General features: G+C 34.1%; 1 protein-coding gene across 10 annotated transcripts in view; it reads right to left on the bottom strand.

Annotated features, from left to right (window-relative positions):
* ORC4 (origin recognition complex subunit 4) overlaps positions 1-20,260 on the bottom strand; it is a 79,856-nt gene that overhangs the window by 6,674 nt on the left and 52,922 nt on the right. For all 10 annotated transcript variants that reach the window (XM_047872404.1, XM_047872400.1, XM_047872406.1 and 7 more), the window contains 6 exons: positions 15,816-15,891; positions 15,248-15,333; positions 12,435-12,483; positions 10,592-10,743; positions 7,769-7,942; positions 2,245-2,331 (listed from right to left, as the gene is read on the bottom strand). In XM_047872404.1, coding sequence (XP_047728360.1) covers positions 2,245-2,331; positions 7,769-7,942; positions 10,592-10,743; positions 12,435-12,483; positions 15,248-15,333; positions 15,816-15,891 — 624 coding nt within the window. The remainder of the gene's footprint in view (positions 1-2,244; positions 2,332-7,768; positions 7,943-10,591; positions 10,744-12,434; positions 12,484-15,247; positions 15,334-15,815; positions 15,892-20,260) is intronic.

Here is a 20,260-nt window from a genome sequence, read left to right as displayed (position 1 = left end):
ACCTAAGGATATATACAGACTGAAAAGTGAAGGGATGGAAAAAGATACTCAAATGGGGGGAAGAAAAAAAAAAGGGAGGGTGGCAAAGGTTCTATCAGACAAAATAGACATCAAAAAAAAAACAAAAAAAAAACCACAGACTGTGATAAGACACAAAGGACATTATGTAATGATAAAGGGATCAATCCAGTAAGAAAATATAACAATTGTAAATATATATGCATCCAACACAGAAGCACCTAAATATATAAAGCAAATATTAACACAAAAAGGGAGAAACTCACCATAATACTTAAAAAAAATTTTTTTTAATGTATTTATTTTTGAAGGAGAGAGAGAGACAGAGCATGAGCGGGGGAGGAGCAGAGAGAGAGGGAGACACAGAATCAGAAGCAGGCTCCAGGCTCTAAACTGTCAGAATACTTTTTATAATTACATTAATTATAATTTAATACTCCACTTACATCAGTGGGTAGATTATCCAGACAAAATCAGTAAGGAAACATGGGCCTTAACACACTAGACCAGGTAGATTTAGCAGATATATACAGCTCATTCCATCCCAAAACAGCGCCAAACACATTCTTCTCAAGTCTACATGGAACATTCTCTAGGACAGGTTACATGTTAGGCCAGAAAACAAGTCTCAATAAATTTAATCAGACTGTAATCATATTAAGCATGTTTTCCAGGTATAATGGTTTGAAACAGGAAATCAGGTAACATGGTGACTATACTTACGGTGAGCATTTTATAATGCATTAAAATGTTGAATCACTATGCTGTGTGGCTGAAACTAGCATAATACTGTATGTCAACTATATGTCAATTAAAAAACAAAGTATTATTCAAAGCCCTAGACCAAATCACAAAGGCAGACCTGTGACTTGTATAAATTTTTTGGCTACCAAATTAGCTAGTTCACGTTAGTGTTATGTGACAGAAGTTACCCACTTTATGTTCAATTGTACATAAAAAAAAAAAAAAATTAAAAGCCAAAATGACACCTAGAGACAACTTGTCATGTAGCTACTTGGCTTTCCAACAATTTGAAGATTCCTTTAAGTGTAATTTTCATAATATTTAAATTTAGTCATTACACAGGGTAAGAAGAGTTAGCAGATGAAAATGTTATGACAACTGCTTACATTTGAATTACAGGTAAATAATGAATAATTTCTTAGTGTAACTATGTACCCTGTAATATTTGGAAAATATTTATACTAGAAATTCTCCCCCATGTTAACTAGGGCCCAGGGTCCTTAGTTGAACAGAAGAGTTTGGAAATCCTTGTCCTTCATTTCTCTATTGGGAGAGAACTTGGTACATAGTAACTCCTTCTCTTACTCATAGTCTTAACTGTAACTTTTCCCTTTTATTATAAAATATCTGTGACATACAAAAAGGCAAAGGAATGATGTAACAGATATTTATGACCACTTCCTCAGCTTATAAAACATAATTTTACAGACTCTATTTCTTCCCTGGTTGGACTCCTACTCTTTCTCGTACAAAAAACCATGCATGCTGTTATACTTCTACTACATATGTATACATTCCTAGACAACACAGTGTAATTTTCAAGTTTTATATAAATACCATATTGTACTTATGCAACTCTCTTCATTGAACATCTATTCCGAGAATTTATCCATGTTGAGGTATCAATTCCAGTTTATTCATTTTCCCATCATATATCCTCATTGATAGATATCTGTTATTTCCCTCTTTTTGCAATTATAAACAAGGTTGCTGTAAGCAATCTTGTACATGCCATCTTGTGCATCTGAGTTTCTCTGGATATCTAATTTACCAAATTGTTTTTCAAAGTATCTGTACATATTTACACTACTCGCAGCCATAAATTTAATAGTCACAGACATTTATTATACCATTAGACTTACATTTCTATATACTAACAATGAGCATGTTAAAAACATAATTAAAAACAAGATATCATTTACATATGATATTTGTATAATATAATTTTCAAAGAAAATGAAATACCTAGGTATACATTTTAAGCATGTACAAAATATGTGTGGTAAAAATTATAAAATGATGATGAAATAAATTAAAGTAAAACTAAGTAAAAGGAGAAATGTACCATAGTCTGGATTGGAAGATTCAGTGTAGTAATCATGCTAATTCTCCCAAAATTTACCTGTAGGCTTAATCAGTTCCCATCAAAATGTAATTACCTAGTGAAAGAAAATGAGAGGTTAAAATAAAATGAATACAAACCAATAGCATGTGTAATGACCGCAGGTTTTTGCTGACATTGAAATGCTTTTGTAGTACTTCTCGCACACTTCTATCTTCCGTGAGACACTAGAGGGGAAAAAAAACCCAGTAAAACAGGTAAGTAGTAAAAAGGCAGTTTAAAACCTAACTATAATGTTGTGCCTCACTTGTTGCTGTAGCTCATTAATTCTGACATTTATTTATTATTAAATATGTGTTGGTTTTATTTGTAGAATACAAAGATCAAAATAGGTCAAAATGAACTTTCCAGTCTATTGATTTTCTTCTTATCCCTTTATGTTGATTAAATATACACAAAGGTAAAACAACCCTTACTATCCCAAACTTTCTGGTCTAAAAAGGGAATCTATAGTCACACCAATGGGATGACCAAAATTCAGCACAAAATACAACAGAGAGTAAGAATTACTATATTTGGGAAAACAAGGTAAAGCATTACAAAGAATGCTTAAACTGTATGTATGAGTCAATATGCTAAAAAGAAAGCATTCCATCTACAGGGAACAGCATGAGCAATGTAGGAAGATTGTGGCATACTGACAGAAGATGAGTAGTCCTGTACCTCCAAGTTTCAGTTTTCTCCTGGTCAGTTCCTGCTAAATCTTCTCACCTTCTGTTAACTAAACAGGAAAGGTTACGACAGTGGCTGAGGTCCTTGAACTTAGCTATAGTACTCTGGGGGAATTTCCTTTGAGGAGAATTAGTTATGGTCCTTTTAAATGCTCTTTTACAGGAATTTCTCTTATACTGCCATGCTGAGATGGTGTTCATTCTACTTATTTGATTCATTTGGGGTAGGACTACAACAAACATTCAAGTTAGGCAGAACATCCAGGTTCAACCTTATCCTGAATATGTTTCTTGGACGAAATTCCACAGGCAACCTGTTATCTATACCATTGCTTTGGTTTTAACATGGGAATCAGAAAAACTTGCTGGATAGTCAGTACTGAGAGACAGGATAGCTCCCTCAATGCAGCCCTCCCCTCTTACAGGACAGGGCCTCTGGCCATGGTGCTGACTTATTTTTCAAATGAAGCTCCTCTATTAGCACACCAAAAGTAAGTGGCAAATGAGGATTAGGATAAAAGGAAGAAAACTCTAGAACTAACTCCAGTTGTACTAGTTCTACCTTATTAAAGAACTGCAAAATTGTAAAAAGGAAACAAACAAAAGACCAGACAGTCTTCTATCTTCTCACATTCATTTCTACCATCTGTCCCTAAATTCATTGATATAGAATCACCAAAAAATGACCAAAAACACAAGCGTTAGCCATCTCCTACCACACGGCTACCATTTTCTAAATCATCCAGAATTATGCTTCATCAGTAACCCTTATCATCTACTTCCTTTATATACCCACTCAGATGCACAGAATGCAATATAGCTGGGAAGGACAGAAAGATAAATGACAGCACAGTACAACCTGGGCTATGTAATTCATCTTGGGAAAAGACAGGAAGTAGAGACAGAAATAACAGAAGACCTGGCAAAGACATTTAAATACTATGAAAGACTGCATTTGAATGTCTTGTAACTGTACAAGGTGAAAGTCTGAGGCACTGAAAGTGGATTCAGAGGCCAAAGATCCAGAGTTCTGATCCGCTACAGACCTATTTAAGGAAAGGGACAATGTGGAAGTACCAAATATAAAGGGTTCCTAAAGAACAGAATCTTATAGTAAAATACAGTATCAAAAAAAACTTTCCTGAGCTGACAAGTATGAGTCCCAGGTGAGATTAACTTGGGGAGAAGGGTACAAGGGAAAACCCACACCTAATTATATCATAGCACAGTATGTGAATTTTAAGAATAAAGTCAACCATTTTTGCATACAATTCTGTACAGTTATACTAAGAATAATATGAAGTATCCATCAGAACAAAATGGGAAAGGGAAAGCAAAAATAACATGCAAAGTTTGAACTCTTTATGTAGTAACAACTTCAGTATACATATGTTTGAAATGCTATAAACCAAATAATTACTCCGTACTAAAGGGAGGGAGATAGGCATGGATATAAGGGAAACTTGTATTTTTTTTTTTTTAATTTTTTTTTTCAATGTTTATTTATTTTTGGGACAGATAGAGACAGAGCATGAACGGGGGAGGGGCAGAGAGAGAGGGAGACACAGAATCAGAAACAGGCTCCAGGCTCCGAGCCATCAGCCCAGAGCCCGACGCGGGGCTCGAACTCACGGACCGCGAGATCGTGACCTGGCTGAAGTCGGACGCTTAACCGACTGCGCCACCCAGGCGCCCCTTTTTTTTTTTTTAAGAGAGAGAGAAGGAGAGAATCTTAAGCAAGCTCCAAGTTCTGTGTGGACCTCAACATGGGGCTTGAATCCCACGACCCTGGTATCTTGGGCCAAAATCAAGAGTCAGACAATCAACTGAGCCATGAACCATGCACCTTTCACCGTATATTTATTCCTATAAACTGATTAAATTTTACTCAGTGAACTTTTAGTAATTTCTACACCCAATGTGGGGTGTAGACTCATGACCCCAAGATCAAGAGTCACATGCTCTTCCAAATGAGCCAGTAGCGTGTTCCCGTTTGAGGAACTTTAAAAAAATAAAAAATGACAAAATTAACAGTACTTATATGAGTAGACTATATTTTATAATCAAAACAAGAATCAAGTTTTAGTTATGCAAGATGAATAAATAAAAATATCACATAAAAATGTGACTATGGTAAACAATATTGTACACCTGAAATTTGTTTCGAAGATAGATTATAAGTGCTCTCACCTCCTCCCACAAAATAAAAATGGAAAAAGGAAAAAGGAAAAAGAATAGAAAGAAAATGGTAACTAATGGAGTGATAGATGCATTGTATAGCTTGATTGTGGCATTTCTATATGTATTTGTATATCAAAACACCAAGCTGTAAACCTAAAATATATATATTTTTTATTTTATCAATTATAGCTCAACAAAGCTGGGAAAAATTAAAAAATTGTTTAAGAGCAAAATAAATACAAAGTTCTCACATTTAATTTGGTATTGATATTCAAGATTAAAATCACTATTGCTTCTTGAATCAGGTTTTGTTTTTGCTTTTGTTTTTGTTTTTAAGGTCGGCTCCATGCCCAGCATGGAGCCCAATGCAGGGCTTGAACTCATGACCCCGACATCAACACTTCAGCTAAGATCAAGAGTCAGATGACTGACTAAGCCATGCTGGTGTCCTCTGAATCAGTATTTTTGTATCCTTTGGGTAAATACCTAGTAGTGCAATTGCTGGATCATAAGGTAGCTTTAACTTTTTGAGGAACCTCCAAACTGTTTCCCAGAGTGGCTCCACCAGTTTGTGTTCCTACCAGCAGTGGGTTCCCCTTTCTCTGAATCCTCACCAATATCTATTGTTTCTTATGTTAATTTTAGCCATTCTGACAGGTATGAGGTGATAGCTCACTGTAGTTTTGATTTGTATTTTCCTGATGATGAGTGACGCTGAGCATCTTTTCATGTGTCGGTTAGCCATCTGTATGTCTTCTTTGGAAAAGAAGATGTCTTTGTTTTATGAATGTTGTAAGTATTTTATATATTTTGGACACTAACCCTCTATCAGATGTCATTTGCAAAAATCTTCTTCCTTTCCATAGGTTGCCTTTTAGTTTTGTCCAATGTTTCTTCCACCATGCCAAAGCTTTTTATCTTGATAAAATCTCAGTAGTTCATTTTTTGCTTTTGTTTCCCTTGCCTCAGGAGACATATCTAGTAAGAAGTTGCTACGGCTGATGTCAAAAGAGTTTACTGCTTGTGGTCACCTCTAGGATTTTGATGGTTTCCTTTCTCACATTTGGTCTTTGATCCATTTTGAATTTATTTTTGTGAATGGTATAAGAAAGTGGTCCAGTTTCATTCCAGAGAGGCAAACCATAAAACAGACTCTTAACTATAGAGAACAAATTGTGGGTTGCTGGAGGGGAGGGGAGTGGGAAGGTTAAATGGGTGATGGGTATTAAGGTGGACACTAGTGATGAGCACTGGGTGTTGTATGCAAGTGACGAATCAGTGGATTCTACACCTGAAACTAATATTACACTGTATGTTAATGAACTAGAATTTAAATAAAAACTTGAAACTGAAAAAAAAAATTACTGCTTTGACATAAACAATATTTTTTAGAGCCGGTGAATACACACTGTGCAAATTTAATTGTCTAAAGATCTAATTATTTGCATCAGTATTTAATATTATAGATCAGTTTTTCCAAATTCTTTTATTTATTTATTTATTTATTTATTTATTTATTTATTTATTTAAGTTTATATACTTTTGAGAGAGAGAGGGAGGGACAGAAGAGTAGGGGAGGGGCAGAGAGAGACTCCCAAGCAGGCTCTGCACTGTCAGCATGGAGCCTGATGATGGTTTTGAACTCACAAACTGTGAGATCATGACCTGAACCAAACCAAGAGTCGGACGCTTAGCCAACTGAGCCTACCAGGCTCCCCTCCAAATTCTTTGAAAACCAAGGACTCTCCATTATCTTCCACCTTCACAAGACCCATAGTTTTGAAAGATTCTACCATGTGGGATTTATTCAGCAATAGTTTTTCAATTTTGTTATTAAATACACTCCTGGCATACTCTCTCCCTTCATCCTGCCAACTGAAAATTACTTAATGTTTGTTTATTTTTAGACAGAGAAAGAAAGAGTGTGAGTGGGGGAAGGGGAGAGAGAGAGAGAGAGAGAGAGAGAGAGAGAGAGAATCTAAAGCAAAAGTAAAATCCAAAGTATCTCACGAACCATGAGATCATGACCCGAGCTGAAATCAAGAGTCAGATGCTTAACCAACTGTGCCATCCAGGTACCCCTGAAAACTCTTGTCAGTGTAAGATAAACTGATGCTAGTATGCTGAGTTGATATGACAATGGTCTATATAAGTTAGGCTATTCAACTTAAGGTTAGGTAAATTTATAGAGTCCACAAGGTTTATTAGTTAACTTTTAAATCAACATGTGAACGTGCCTTGGTAGCTAAGACTCTCAGGGTTCTAGGGACTGCATGATGATATTCACCAACACAGACAATACAACCATGCCAAGCCTTACTTGACTTAAGAGACCCAAATGAGATAAAAGTTAAAACTGTCTGAGAACTAGAAAAGAAAACAATCCACACTGGATAGTGATGAACCATTAAGCTAAACTATTGCTAAACTTGTAAATAAAGAAAATAAAAATTTTTTAGTAACCTAAATATTAACAAAATAATCTAAAATATAAGTAGATACAAATAAAAATCTCACTGAAGTTCTTTTGAGAAAAAATTTAGGATATGACATTTCAATCTCCTTTAAAACACACACACACATGCACGCACACATAAGTGTATGATTTGTATTAATGCAGTTCTATGCTACAGTAACATTAGAAGCTTTATGCTAATTTACAATTTTTTTTTAATTTGTAGGTTTTTATTGCTTTCAATGGTATACCAAAGCACAAAAATTACTTTAACATTATTGCCTCGTTCCAAGTTACCTGAATGCTCTCATTCCACTTCTCAGTGAAGAGCTTGTCTGGAAATTCTGCAGGTAGAGATAATTGTTCTTTAAATATTTTAAGATATTGTGGAAAACCAAATGAATTCATTAAATGTATCTGCCGGTGAGAAAATCGTGACTTCACTCTTTTTTCTAGGAGTTCCAAAATATCCTTAAAAACAACAACAACAATCCATATAAGATGCATGTTTTTTAAAAAACAACATACCAATATTAGAAGTATACATATTCGAACAATCACCTGTAATTAACAATGTTTATCCTATAATACATAATTGAACTTTAAAACTTGTGTAAGCCTCCAAAACCTCAAATCATTCCCTTGATTTCTTTAATTATTACACAAGCTAATTTTATTAATTCCCTTCTAAGCATTGGTAGGCCTGGTGTTATCATGCCTTTTACCTACTATGCTACTATCAGTTAATCTTTAACATTCTAAGACCAACAATAATTGCGAAAGAATTGTAACTATTACTGAATAGTTCTACACCACAGTAAGACCAATAATTTAAGTGTTTATTTACTTATTTTGAGAGTGAGTGTGACTGGGGGAAAGGCACAGCACAGAGCCCAACACGGGACTCGACCTCATGAACCATTAGAGAGTGTATGACCTGAGCCGAAATCAAGAGCTGGACACTTAGCTGAATGAGCCACCCAGGTGCCCCATCACCAAGAATTTCAATAAGGAATTGCATATTCTATAAAGAATTCAGATTAAAGAAATGGTAAAATGTAGTAAGATTATTACATTCCTGCAAATTTAAATATCTTCATTATTTTATGTAACAAAGACTCAAGAAATAGTACATGTAATGGAGAAAAGTTGACTTCACAAAACTACCTATAAATTCAAGCTGAAGCAAGCTGAACTACAAGAACAAACTATAGGAGAGGAAACTTGCAGGAACACGGCATGACACTGATAAGTATTCTGTCTTTTGTCTTTTTATAGTGATATTTTAGAAACTACTTGCATTTGTGCTATTTGTCCTTAAAAAGTTAAAATCAAGTTTACTGTCAAGTTTCTATAGTAAAAAAAACTTAAAAATGCTCTGGTGAGGCCCTAAAATATGGATTTTTAAATCTACCCAGATGATTTTCCTAATTACTAGGTTGAGAAACCAATCATATAGAGCTTGAAAGAATTCAAGTGATCAACATGGGATCATGGTTAGTCTGGAAAGGAAGACAGGAAAGACTTAATAACTTGGGTTTAGAAGGGAGAAGGTGAATAAAAAACCTGGAATGTTCTTAATAGGTTAAGTGCCAGCATAATTAAAAGAGACAAAAGTTATGTTCAGAAACAGCAGTATTATAAATTTATTTTCTATTAAGGAGTAGTTCTAGATCATCCATATAGGTAGGTGCCTGAAAGGTAGTGGAAACAACACTCTATACAACCAATAATTAAGAGCTTCAACTTGGGAATGGAAAGAAAGAGGTAGAAGTAAAAGATATTTTAGTGGTGGAGAGTAATGACAGAAGCTGGCAATGTGGGAATAAAGGGGATAGTACCAAAAAAGAAATACTTCCACAGGGAAGAGGTTGTTTGCTGGCAAACTCACTAATCCACCCATCTTTTGACTTTTTTCCTATAAACATGGACATATGGATATACTTAGAATTGAACTGCATAGTTGGAGAATTATACATGTAGAATTTTTAAAGGCCTAAGATAACACTGCTAGGGAGCAGCTGATTCTTTATTTGGTCCTTCATTGGGGCAATAACATTTGCCACTGCTTCTTCTACCCAAAGAGTTTTTTGTTTTTTTTGTTTTTGTTTTTGTTTTTTTTTTTAGCAAGAAGATGCTTCCTTAACTCCTGTGGTATAACTGCTGCTTTTGGCAAGGAGAAATAAAGACCTGGCAGATGTTCTATGAGGGAGGCTTATTATGAAGGCATATATCATAAGCTCTAGAGCACCGGGAAAAGAAAACAGAGAAAGACACTACACAGAAAAACAGCACTGGCAGGAGGACTGTTCAAAGATGACTTAAAGCATTTCACTGTTCTAAAAAAAAAAAAAACAACAGCTGCAGGAAAGAAAAAGAAGTAAATGAGCCTGATACAAGGCTACCAAGAATGCAGGAGGGAAAAGAAGGATGAAAACAACAGACTCATGGCAGCCAGAGCATGAGAAGAGAGATGACCCTTAAGTACCAGTTTTATCTGAATTCAGTAATAAAGTTTATAATGTAAAAGAAGATAAAAAAAGGCCTGTGTAGCCATCTGAAGGTACATGGGGTTCAACATGTAGAGTCTTCACAAAGTAATGTGATAGCAACAATGAGACTATGGTTACAATCATTCTAAAATCCCCCCAAAAAGCAAAGAAGCCACTATCTACTGTGACATCTTGACAGAAGTAATCCCTTCCATTTCTCAAGATGTGTACTTACAAAGAGGGGATAGTATCATTTTTACTCAATTCCAAGCATTCAAAATATAGAATGAATCTTAAATATAAAAGTAATTAGCAATTTTTATAACATGATGGTAAGATTATTTCATTGTCTTTTTACTTGCTAATGTAGAAATTATACTAGCATAATCTGACTTCGCATTTTCATTCAGTGATTCCACTGGAGAGAGGGAGGTATTAGTTTATGAGTATGTGTGAATAATTGTTTCCTTCAATCTGAGCTGAAAAGTAGGATAAATGCACAAGGCACTGATAAAACACATTTGAAAGAAATGCTTAATATAATCACCTACATAGGTGACTACATCAGTAATTAAGCTTTAATTATCTAAATATTATAATCAATTTTTTAATAGAAAGAATAACTTACCAATCTACATGTAAGACCAATAACTGCTAGTGGAGTCTGTGCAGACTGAGAAATGTCAAAAAGATTATAGAGGAGTGTCTGGTTTTTATGATGAGCAAAAAGATCAAATTCATCTAATATGAAGATCACTGGGCAACTACTAGACCTGTCACCTAAGATAAAATAAGAGTTTTATATTAATAAGCAATTATATCAACCTTTCTTAAGTTTCCAAATTATTCACTACATTTCAGTTGTTAAAACTCAATTCAACAAATACATACTGAAAAACCTACTTTGGGTAGGATACTTAACAGTGCATGTACATTTATTCAACAAAAAATTGTTCACATGACAAGATAGCCCTTACTGCCCTCAAGTAGTTCACAGTCTAATTACCAGATTCTAGTTTACTAATAAAAAACTCAAGAATTATTTAAGTGATTATGCCATTATTTTTTAAATTATGGAAACATAATCTTTTACCATCAAAAAATTGACAAGGATCTCTTAACACCTACATACTCCAAAACACTTTGGTATTAATAATAAAGGGAGCAACTAGCTTATGAACAAAACTTTTGCTTCAAAAGAGACTTGTTTAGTTAGCAGAAATACAAAGTGCATTTTCCCAGGTGCTTAAAATTTTTACAAATAAATTGTTAAATTATGAATTCAACCAAAGCCACTTTTAACTCCTTTTTGAGCCCTGCCCTGACAATTTTAATATTTCAACAATAGGGAAAGTTCAACATGACTCTGTGAATTCATTTTTCTCATTACAATGAGGGAAACTACTTTAACAGACGAATCGCTATTACCTTAAAGTTTACGGCTTTATATTTACATACACAAGTGAAAAGAAAATCTGATAAGAGGACATTTAACAGATAATAAAACATATACAGAAACCTAAATGGCATGAAAAGCCCGAGGACTACTTAAAAAGTCTATAAACAAACCTATATAATATAGAAATTCAGTATTTGATAAAATATGCCATTACAAATCAATGGGGAAAAGTGGTTTATACAAGGTCACATCTCAACTTTACACCTTATCAAAATAAGTTCTCACCAGATTATAAGTATATGTTAGATGAAAACATTAACTAGATGTCTTCAAAATCTGAAGACAAAAGTTTCGACTATGTAAAAAATTTAAAACTTCAGCAGAAAAGTCCAAACCAAATTTAAGAGAAAAATAAGTGCAAGAATTTTCATGAATGAGTATGAGATAAACATCACCAAAATAAGGCAAAAGAACCAACAGGAAATACACAAACCAAAAAATATCAGTGCCCAATAAAAGTATGAAGTGGTGAGCATCATTAACACCAACATTATGCATATTAAACTAAGAGATGTATTTTTTTCTCTTAGGCAAACATGAAAAATAGTAACTTTGAATAAAAGTTGTGAAGGAAAAGGTACTCTCAAATATGTTTAGAAAATAGAATTTCCAAGGTAGTTTGGTTATATTTATACTTTTAAATGTGGTACAGTTTGATCAAGAATTCTACTCACTAAAATTTACCCCAGGAAAAATCCAAATGACAATTTAAGCATTTCTTCCTAATTGTACAAAGTTAGAATGTCCAGAACTGGTGATTAAGAACCTAATTTAATATATTTGGAGCATAATTAATTTATAAAACAGAATAAATGAGAACCATAAAAATGATGGTGTAGCTCACTAATTACTGACACAGAAAGATGTTCACAACACACCGTTAAGTAAGTGAAAAGATACAGGTTATACAATATGGAAAATTATTTTAATCTTATACAAAATTGCGTCCATCTGTATCAGTGATATACTGTAGGTGATATTTTCAGATGGTGTTAAATATGCTAATATTTACCTTTTTTCAAAGCTTCCAGAAGAAATGAAAGGTTTTCAGCAAAGCTTCCCTGAACAACAAAAATAGACACCATGACTAAAAGTTTAATGAAATAAAGAATAAAAGAGGACTATGATATTTGGACATTATATAGGCATTATGTATCTATTTTTTTCTAGATTCAAATTAGTCAGTAGTCAGATTCTGAGCTGGATATTTCTATGTGCATCACTAAAAACTTAAAATGTTGAAGCAGGGATGGCATAGTGTTGAAAACGGCATTACTCTGTCATGTTTACAATTTTGCATTTTCCAGATAAAATCTGTAAAAATGTTAACTTTAAAGGTTGTTTTTAAGACTTGCTATATTCTAAATACAGTCAGAGAACTAAAACTCCATTGTACTTCAAATACATTAAGCTCTTGCCAGTCTCAGATTAATTTGAACATTAAAAAATGCCCATGAATTTAAATCAGATCCAAAAGGAAATGGGAGAAGAAATTTGCCTCAAATATTCCATACTATAATTGTTTTTACCTATTCAAGAGCATATCATAGAATGTGTATATATCATATCAAATTTAGCTGTTTACTTGGAACACAGCCAAAACATTTTTGGATAAAACTTAAATATATTCTATGTGGAAATTAAGAGAGGAGCACATGCGTTACCCTGATGTTCCAGCTTGTGGATAAAGGCCCTTTAAAATATTTTTTCATTTAAGTCATTAATTTTTACGTTATTCAGATTTTTTGATTTAAATAAATAACCAACTTTAAATTTGCAAAGACATATCAGAGAAAAGAAATCCACTTGTTTCCCAATTTTGAGAGAACTGATACAAAATAGCATAATAGGTTTTTAAGAACTTGCGCATATTTTACTATAATTGCATGTTGTCAAATCAACATTATTTCCAAGACAGGTAGGGCAAGAAGTATTTACCATAACATAAATAAAGGCTCACAAGGCTGTGGGTAAGTCAGTACTATCCAAAGTTATTCAACTACTAGCCAAAGTACTAGCCAAATAACTACTAGCCAAAGTTATTCAAAGGTTGTTAGTCTTTTTTCTAAAGTTTATTTATTTATTTTTAAGAGAGAGAGTGTGTGTGAATCCCAAGCAGACTCTGTGCTGTCAGTGCTGAGCCTGATTTGGGGCTTAATCCCACAAATTGGGAGATCATGACCTGAGCCAAAATCAAGAGTTGGACGCCCGACCAAAGGAGCCACCCAGATGCCACTCTCTCTCTTTTTAAAGACAGTTATAACCTGACATTAAGTTTATCATTATATAAATACATATGCACATATAAGAATATCCTTATATGAATACATATACATGTATTGTATATAGATATCCATATACATTTACAGGAATATAGAAATTTGCTCTAAGTATATCAAAACAGAAAGACTCTGGGTTCAGTTAAGTGACTTAGGTTCTTAATGTCCAGCCTTTGTCATTTGATGACCTTAGGTAAGCTAAATATATTGTTTGCCTCAGGTGACTGATCTATATAATGTAGAAGTTAAATAATGTCTTTATGTGATGCTATAAGAAAAGTAATGACCCAGGATGTTAAACAACGGTGACTTTTTAATCAATTCCTATGAATCCAATATAAATAGGTCCATTTAGGAAAGTTAGAAACACCAGTCTACATCGATTGCAAACCGAAGGCCAAACTGAGCCTACCTAATAGTAAATCTCCTTGATCAGGTAGGCCACTGTTTTCAACAGTACAGTCTGAACAGGAGACAGAACATTAGACTTATAGAAGGGGCATTATGAACCTGTAGACAGTGTAGAAGGAAAACACATGATTGGCTCAACTTTTTATAAGTAATTACTAAAGAGGCTTACAACTATGGCTATGCCATTGCAGAAAAGAGTATACATTTTAGAGTGATAGTACTGTATGATCGCCAGTGAGCAGAAAATGAACTGGGATGTATACAACCCACTTTAATTGAGTAAGCAGTAGGAGAGGTAGTCATTTCATTATGAAAGTTAAGGTAGCTATAAATTAATGTTTCTCTTGAACCCTATAAATAAAGTGATAGGGTAAACATTTTAATAAAAGTTCCAGAACATTGCTGATCAGTTTCATTTAAGTAACTGATGTTCACCAATCCTGAGATTCCAAGCTGCTACAATAATGAGGTATAAATAAGTTTCTGAAAACATTTTAATAGTAAGAGATAACTGACATTTGTAAGAGATAACTGAAATTTGTATAGTACATTACAAACCCAGAATTTTTCAAATATAAATTATGTTCAATGCTCCCTTTTGTCTTTAGGATAAAACTGTGAAGTATGAGAAGATAATGCACATTTAACACAGATGAGAAATCTCAACTTCAGAGATACTAGCCATGATGGCCATGTAGTCAACAGTTTCAAGACAAGGCTCAAATCCACATTTAATAGCTTCAAATTCAGCACATTTTCCATTACACCTAGCTACCCAAGTCTCAAAAGACTAAAAACAGACTGCTAGAGTGTAGTACTTTAAAAAATATATTAATCTACCTCCAAAGACAGAGAATCAAGATATTTCTCTTAACACGTAAAGAAACAAACTCAGATAATATCTACAGAAACACGGATTTCTTGACTATTTTATAGTGTGATCTACTTTAAAAAATCTAAATATAAAGATATGATGAATAAATGCATCCTAGAACCTTATACTTTTTTATGGCAAGAATATTTCAGATTTCAATTTAGAATCTCTGAACCTGCCCTAGTCTTTCAAAAATATAAAAATATCTATGCCATGCAAACATTAAAGCCTATTTAATAAAGGAATAGAAACGATACTTACAAAAACTTTATCTCCAACTACATTCTCCAGATTTAACTGTCTTGTGATTTCCTTTAGGGCAATTTTATCATTGATCTGCAGCAGTCCTGAAATAAAGTCCATTTAAAAATATTTAATTAAAATGAAATATTTATTTGATAAAGCACAGGTTATTTTCCAGTCAAGTAAGTTTTCTAACGCTTTTTAAATTTAACTAGAAAGAAAAAAGTCAAAAGCCTGTTTGTTTACATTACTTCCTTTTTGAAGCACAGCAATGAAGATGTGGTAGACTCAAAGAACTATCTACCTTGGGATTCTTTTATTTTAAGAAAAGAAAGACAAAAAACAAGAGTCCTTATGTGCTTCCTTTGTATATTATTATTATTATTATTATTATTATTATTATTATTATTTTAGTTTCTAAAAATAATGCATATGGTACTTTAAAGTGGAAGTTGTTAAGCATGGATCATGTTTTTAAAATATAATTGTCATCCACCTTTAAACATTTTAGGTAAATTAGGTTTTGTATTATAAAAAGCTCACATGGCTTATATCATTTCCAATGGCAAAATTATGACATACTTACCATTTAGGTGAACTTGTAATACATTCTCACTCACTTCTTCTATTTCCATTAGTTCTTTCAAAGCATGGTTTATTAACTAAGTGGTATTAAAAAAAGTTTATGGAATACTTAGATAAAAATCATAAGTTTGTATTTTTTTAAACTATGAATAATAGAAACAGAACATAATAAAAATATCATTTGAAACTAATAAATAAATTTGCACATTATTCAGATAAAAGAAAGGTTCAAGTAGAATACCTAATGTCCGACTCAAGATGCCAGAGACAAGACTGATGTCACACTCTCTCAATCATCTCCCCAAACTAATAAATGTTTATAAACAACCGTCAAGTTTACAAAGACATTTTTGTCTGTTAAGTCACATAAGTCACATGTATCAAATGACTACAAAAATCAACCCCAATCAATATATCGATTTCTATGAAATACTGTTAACTACTCTGTATGTTACCATGAAATAAAAACTCGAAAAGTAAAAACTACCAAGAGGATAACCTGAAAAAAGAGATGGCCCCTCTGTTAGTTGCTAGGTATAGTACCCATCCCTCATCCACAGTTTCAATTTCCATTAGTGTGGAAGCAGATGAATCCTCCTTTTGACGTTATGGTCAAAAGGTCAATAGTAGCCTAATGTCACATAAAAATGCCTACATCATTCACCTAACCTAATCTCATCATGTAGGCATTTTATCATCTTACATCATCACAAGGGTAAATATAGGACAAAACGATACTTTGAGAGAGACACCTCACTGAAATAACTCACTGTATTTGTAATAACTATTCTATTACTATTTATTTTTAATCTCTTACTGTGCCTTATTTATACATTACACGTTCCCAAAGGTATATATGCATAAAAAATAACAGTACATATAGGGTGTGTTACTATCTCCTGGTTTCAGTCATTCACTGGAGTCTTGAAATGTATGCCCTATGGGTGAGAGGACACTACTGTATACAGAACAAGACCCTATTAAAGAAACGTAGAGCTTGTAATAAGAAAATTACTACTACTAATATAATTACTACTAAAAATACACTCACAAAGTGTTATACCATCTTAAACTGTTTTAATTATAAAGTTTCGGATTTGTGTAACTACAGATTCCTATGCCACATACTTTCTATTCTCTATTTTTTTGACTTGTGATATCACAATTACACTGCAATATAATATACATCTCTTCAAATTAATATTGCATTCATTTTTTTAAATTTAAAAATGAACACAACTAAGAAAAGCAAAAAAGCTTTTAAAAGGAAGAGCAATGATGAAGGACTACTCCTTCTAATACTAAAATAGAAAGGACTATTACAAAATAAATGGTCGCCCAAAATAGGCTGTGTATACAAAATTAAATTACTAAAGTTGGTATCAAAATTTAGTGAGGACAAAAGGATTATTCAAAAAACAAAAAAACCCAATGGAACAACTGGTAAGCCATTTTGAAAAACAAAATACTATTTGTATTTCCAATATTCTATTTGTCACTACAACATCTTTGTGAAATAGGAAGAAGTAAATATCATTTTAAACTATTAGGTTTCACAATATGGTATCAAACATACTAGCCATTCTGGTATATCTGTATTGTTTTAAAAACAAATGGAACTCTATGTCAGATCATAGTTAAACTAAGTCCTCTAAAAAAGGGATAATCTCAAAATATTAAGTGACATACTATGAAATAAAGCCGAGTAAGAAGTGACATTCTTTATAGAAAACCATTAGAAAATGAGGTGGCACTTCTTGGCCTTTAGATTAAGTATGAGTCTATCGTAAGAGTTCGTCCCCAGGTAATACAAACTTCATATCTCTAACAATCAAATCATCCTAAATACCCCAGAAATCAATCTGAAAACCGGCAAAAACAAAAAACAAAAAACAAAACAAAAAAAACCCTCCACAAATAAAGGTAGAGAGGAGGCCACATCAAAGGAGGTAGGAAGTATGGAGACTCAACTTGGGAGAAAAATGTATCGTAGCCAATGGGGTAGGGAGGAAGTTACCATCTGGAGAAGGGCAAGAGAGGCTAACACATAGGGAAGTATACAGGAAATGAATCCCCACAGCAATTGGCTTGGAAAGTGAGAGGGCCTGAATTTCTTGAGTTCTTGCAACCAGTGGGGCTTAAAGCCTGGAGTTCTAAAGGTCAGCATGCTTGGCTCAGGGAAAGCTGGGACTGGGACACTGGGACTGCTCTTGGAGAGAAGGCTGGGCAAACAGCCTATGGATGGACACAGCTTGCAAAAACCAATCTGGATAGTGCCTGGGGCACACTGTAGGGAGGTTAGCTACTCCTCTTTGAGAATGTTCCAGAGTGAGGGCATTCAGAGAGAGAGAGACCTCCAGGTAAAAAGGAACTGGCAGGTACCAATTACCTCACCTGCCTGTCAGAATACAGAGCTACCTGCAAAAAACAGTCTTGGGCCCACACTCATTACCTAACTTGCTTACACCAAGCCCCACTCACCCCCTCACGATCTGGGGAAAACAACCTTCCTAGTCACTCTTGCCTAGGTGGCAGCATGGCAGGCCCCCTCTCCTACAAGACTGGCCCAAACCCGTGCCAATACTATGGCTCCTATCTGGTAAGTTTTGCAAAGCTGCAGTTTAGGTGATGGTGGTGACAGGTTATTTCACAAAGCAGACCAGAACACATTTAGTTAAAATGCACTACATTCAGGGCAGGGACCAAACACTGCCCACAATAGGCATCTGTAGATGACTGCCCTGAAGCATAAAACTATCAGGACCACACAACAGCAGAGTACACTTAGCATTGCTGGAAGTGCCAGGTCCTGGGGAAGAAGGGACACTATACTGCAGGGCACCACAGGACCTCTTCTTCATAAAGCCATTGCCCTCAAAAATAGAAGTAGCTGACTTCCCTCACACATAGAAACAGACACTGAGACTTATACAAAATGGGAAGACAGAAGAATTTCTCCCAAATGAGATAACAGGACAAGGACGTGGCAAAAAACCTAAGTGAAACAGATAAAAGAAAATTTAAAGCAATGATTGCAAGTATACTTACTGGACTTGAGAAAACAGTGGAGCACATCAATGAGACCATTAACACAGAGATAAGAAGTAACACAGCACAGAAAAAGGACTCAATAAATGAAATGAGAAACATGCTTGATGGCTGCAGGCTGGAAGAAGAGGAACTAATTAATGACCCAGAAGACAGAGTAATGGAAAATAATCAAGCTGAACAAAAGAAAGAAAAAAGAATTATGGAAAATGAGAACAGATGTAGAGAATTTCAATGTCTCCATCAAGTGTAATAACATTCATATTACAGGAGTCCCAGGAGCACAGAGAAAAGGGAGTAAAGAATTTATTTGGAGAAATAATAGCTGAAAACTTCCTTAATTTGGGGAAGGAAACAGATATCCAGATCTAGGAGGCACAAAGAAACCCCAACAAAAGCAACAAAAGTAGATCCACACCAAGACATATGTAATTAAAATGGGAAAATACAGTGGTAAAGGAAAAAATATTAAAAGTGACAAGATAAAAATAGACAGTTATATACAAAGGAAATACCATAAGGCTATCAGAGAATTTTTCAGCAGAAACTTTCCAATCCAGAAAGGAGTGCCATGTTATATGCAAACTGCTGAATGGGAAATATCTGCAGCCAAGAATACTCTTTCCTGCAAGGCTATCAGAATAGAAGGAAAGAGTGAGTTTGTCAGACAAACAAAAATTAAAGGAGTTCATGACCACTAAACCAGCCCTGCAGAAAATATTAAAGGGGTCTCTTTGAGTGTAAATAAAGGAAGACCAAAATGACAGCATGAAGGCAGGAAACACAAAAATAGTAAAAATGAATATTCCTGTTAAAAAAAATCAGTAAAGGAATTCACAAAATGAAAGGATATAAAATATGACACCACATACCTAAAACATGGGGAGACGAAGAGTAAAGAATGGGTTCAAACTTAAACAACCATCAACTTGTATACAGGCTGCTCTATGCAGAAGATGTTATATACAAACCTAATGGTAACCACAAATCAAAAACCACTAATAAATATGCAAAGAATAAAGAGAAGAAATCCAAACATATCATTAAAGAAAATCAGCAAACCATGAAAGAGAAAAGAACAAATCAGAAAATCTTCGGAAACAACCACAGAACAAGTAATAAAACGGCAACAAATGCATATCAATAATAACTTTGAATGTAAATGGACTAAAGACTCCAATAAACAGACAGAGGGGAACAGAATGGACAAAAAACCCCAAGACCCATCTATATGCTGTGTACAAGAGACACATTTTAGACCTAAACACACCTGCAGATTGAAAGTGAGGGGATGGAGAAACATTTATCATGTAAATGGATGTCAAAAGAAAGCCAGAGTAGCAATACTTATATTGGCTTTAAATCAAAGACTGTTAACAAGAGACCAAGAAAGACACT

This window comes from Prionailurus viverrinus, chromosome C1 (assembly GCF_022837055.1).
Source record: "Prionailurus viverrinus isolate Anna chromosome C1, UM_Priviv_1.0, whole genome shotgun sequence".
Taxonomy (NCBI): Eukaryota; Metazoa; Chordata; class Mammalia; order Carnivora; family Felidae; genus Prionailurus; species Prionailurus viverrinus.
This window is presented reverse-complemented; position numbering and strand designations above follow the sequence as displayed.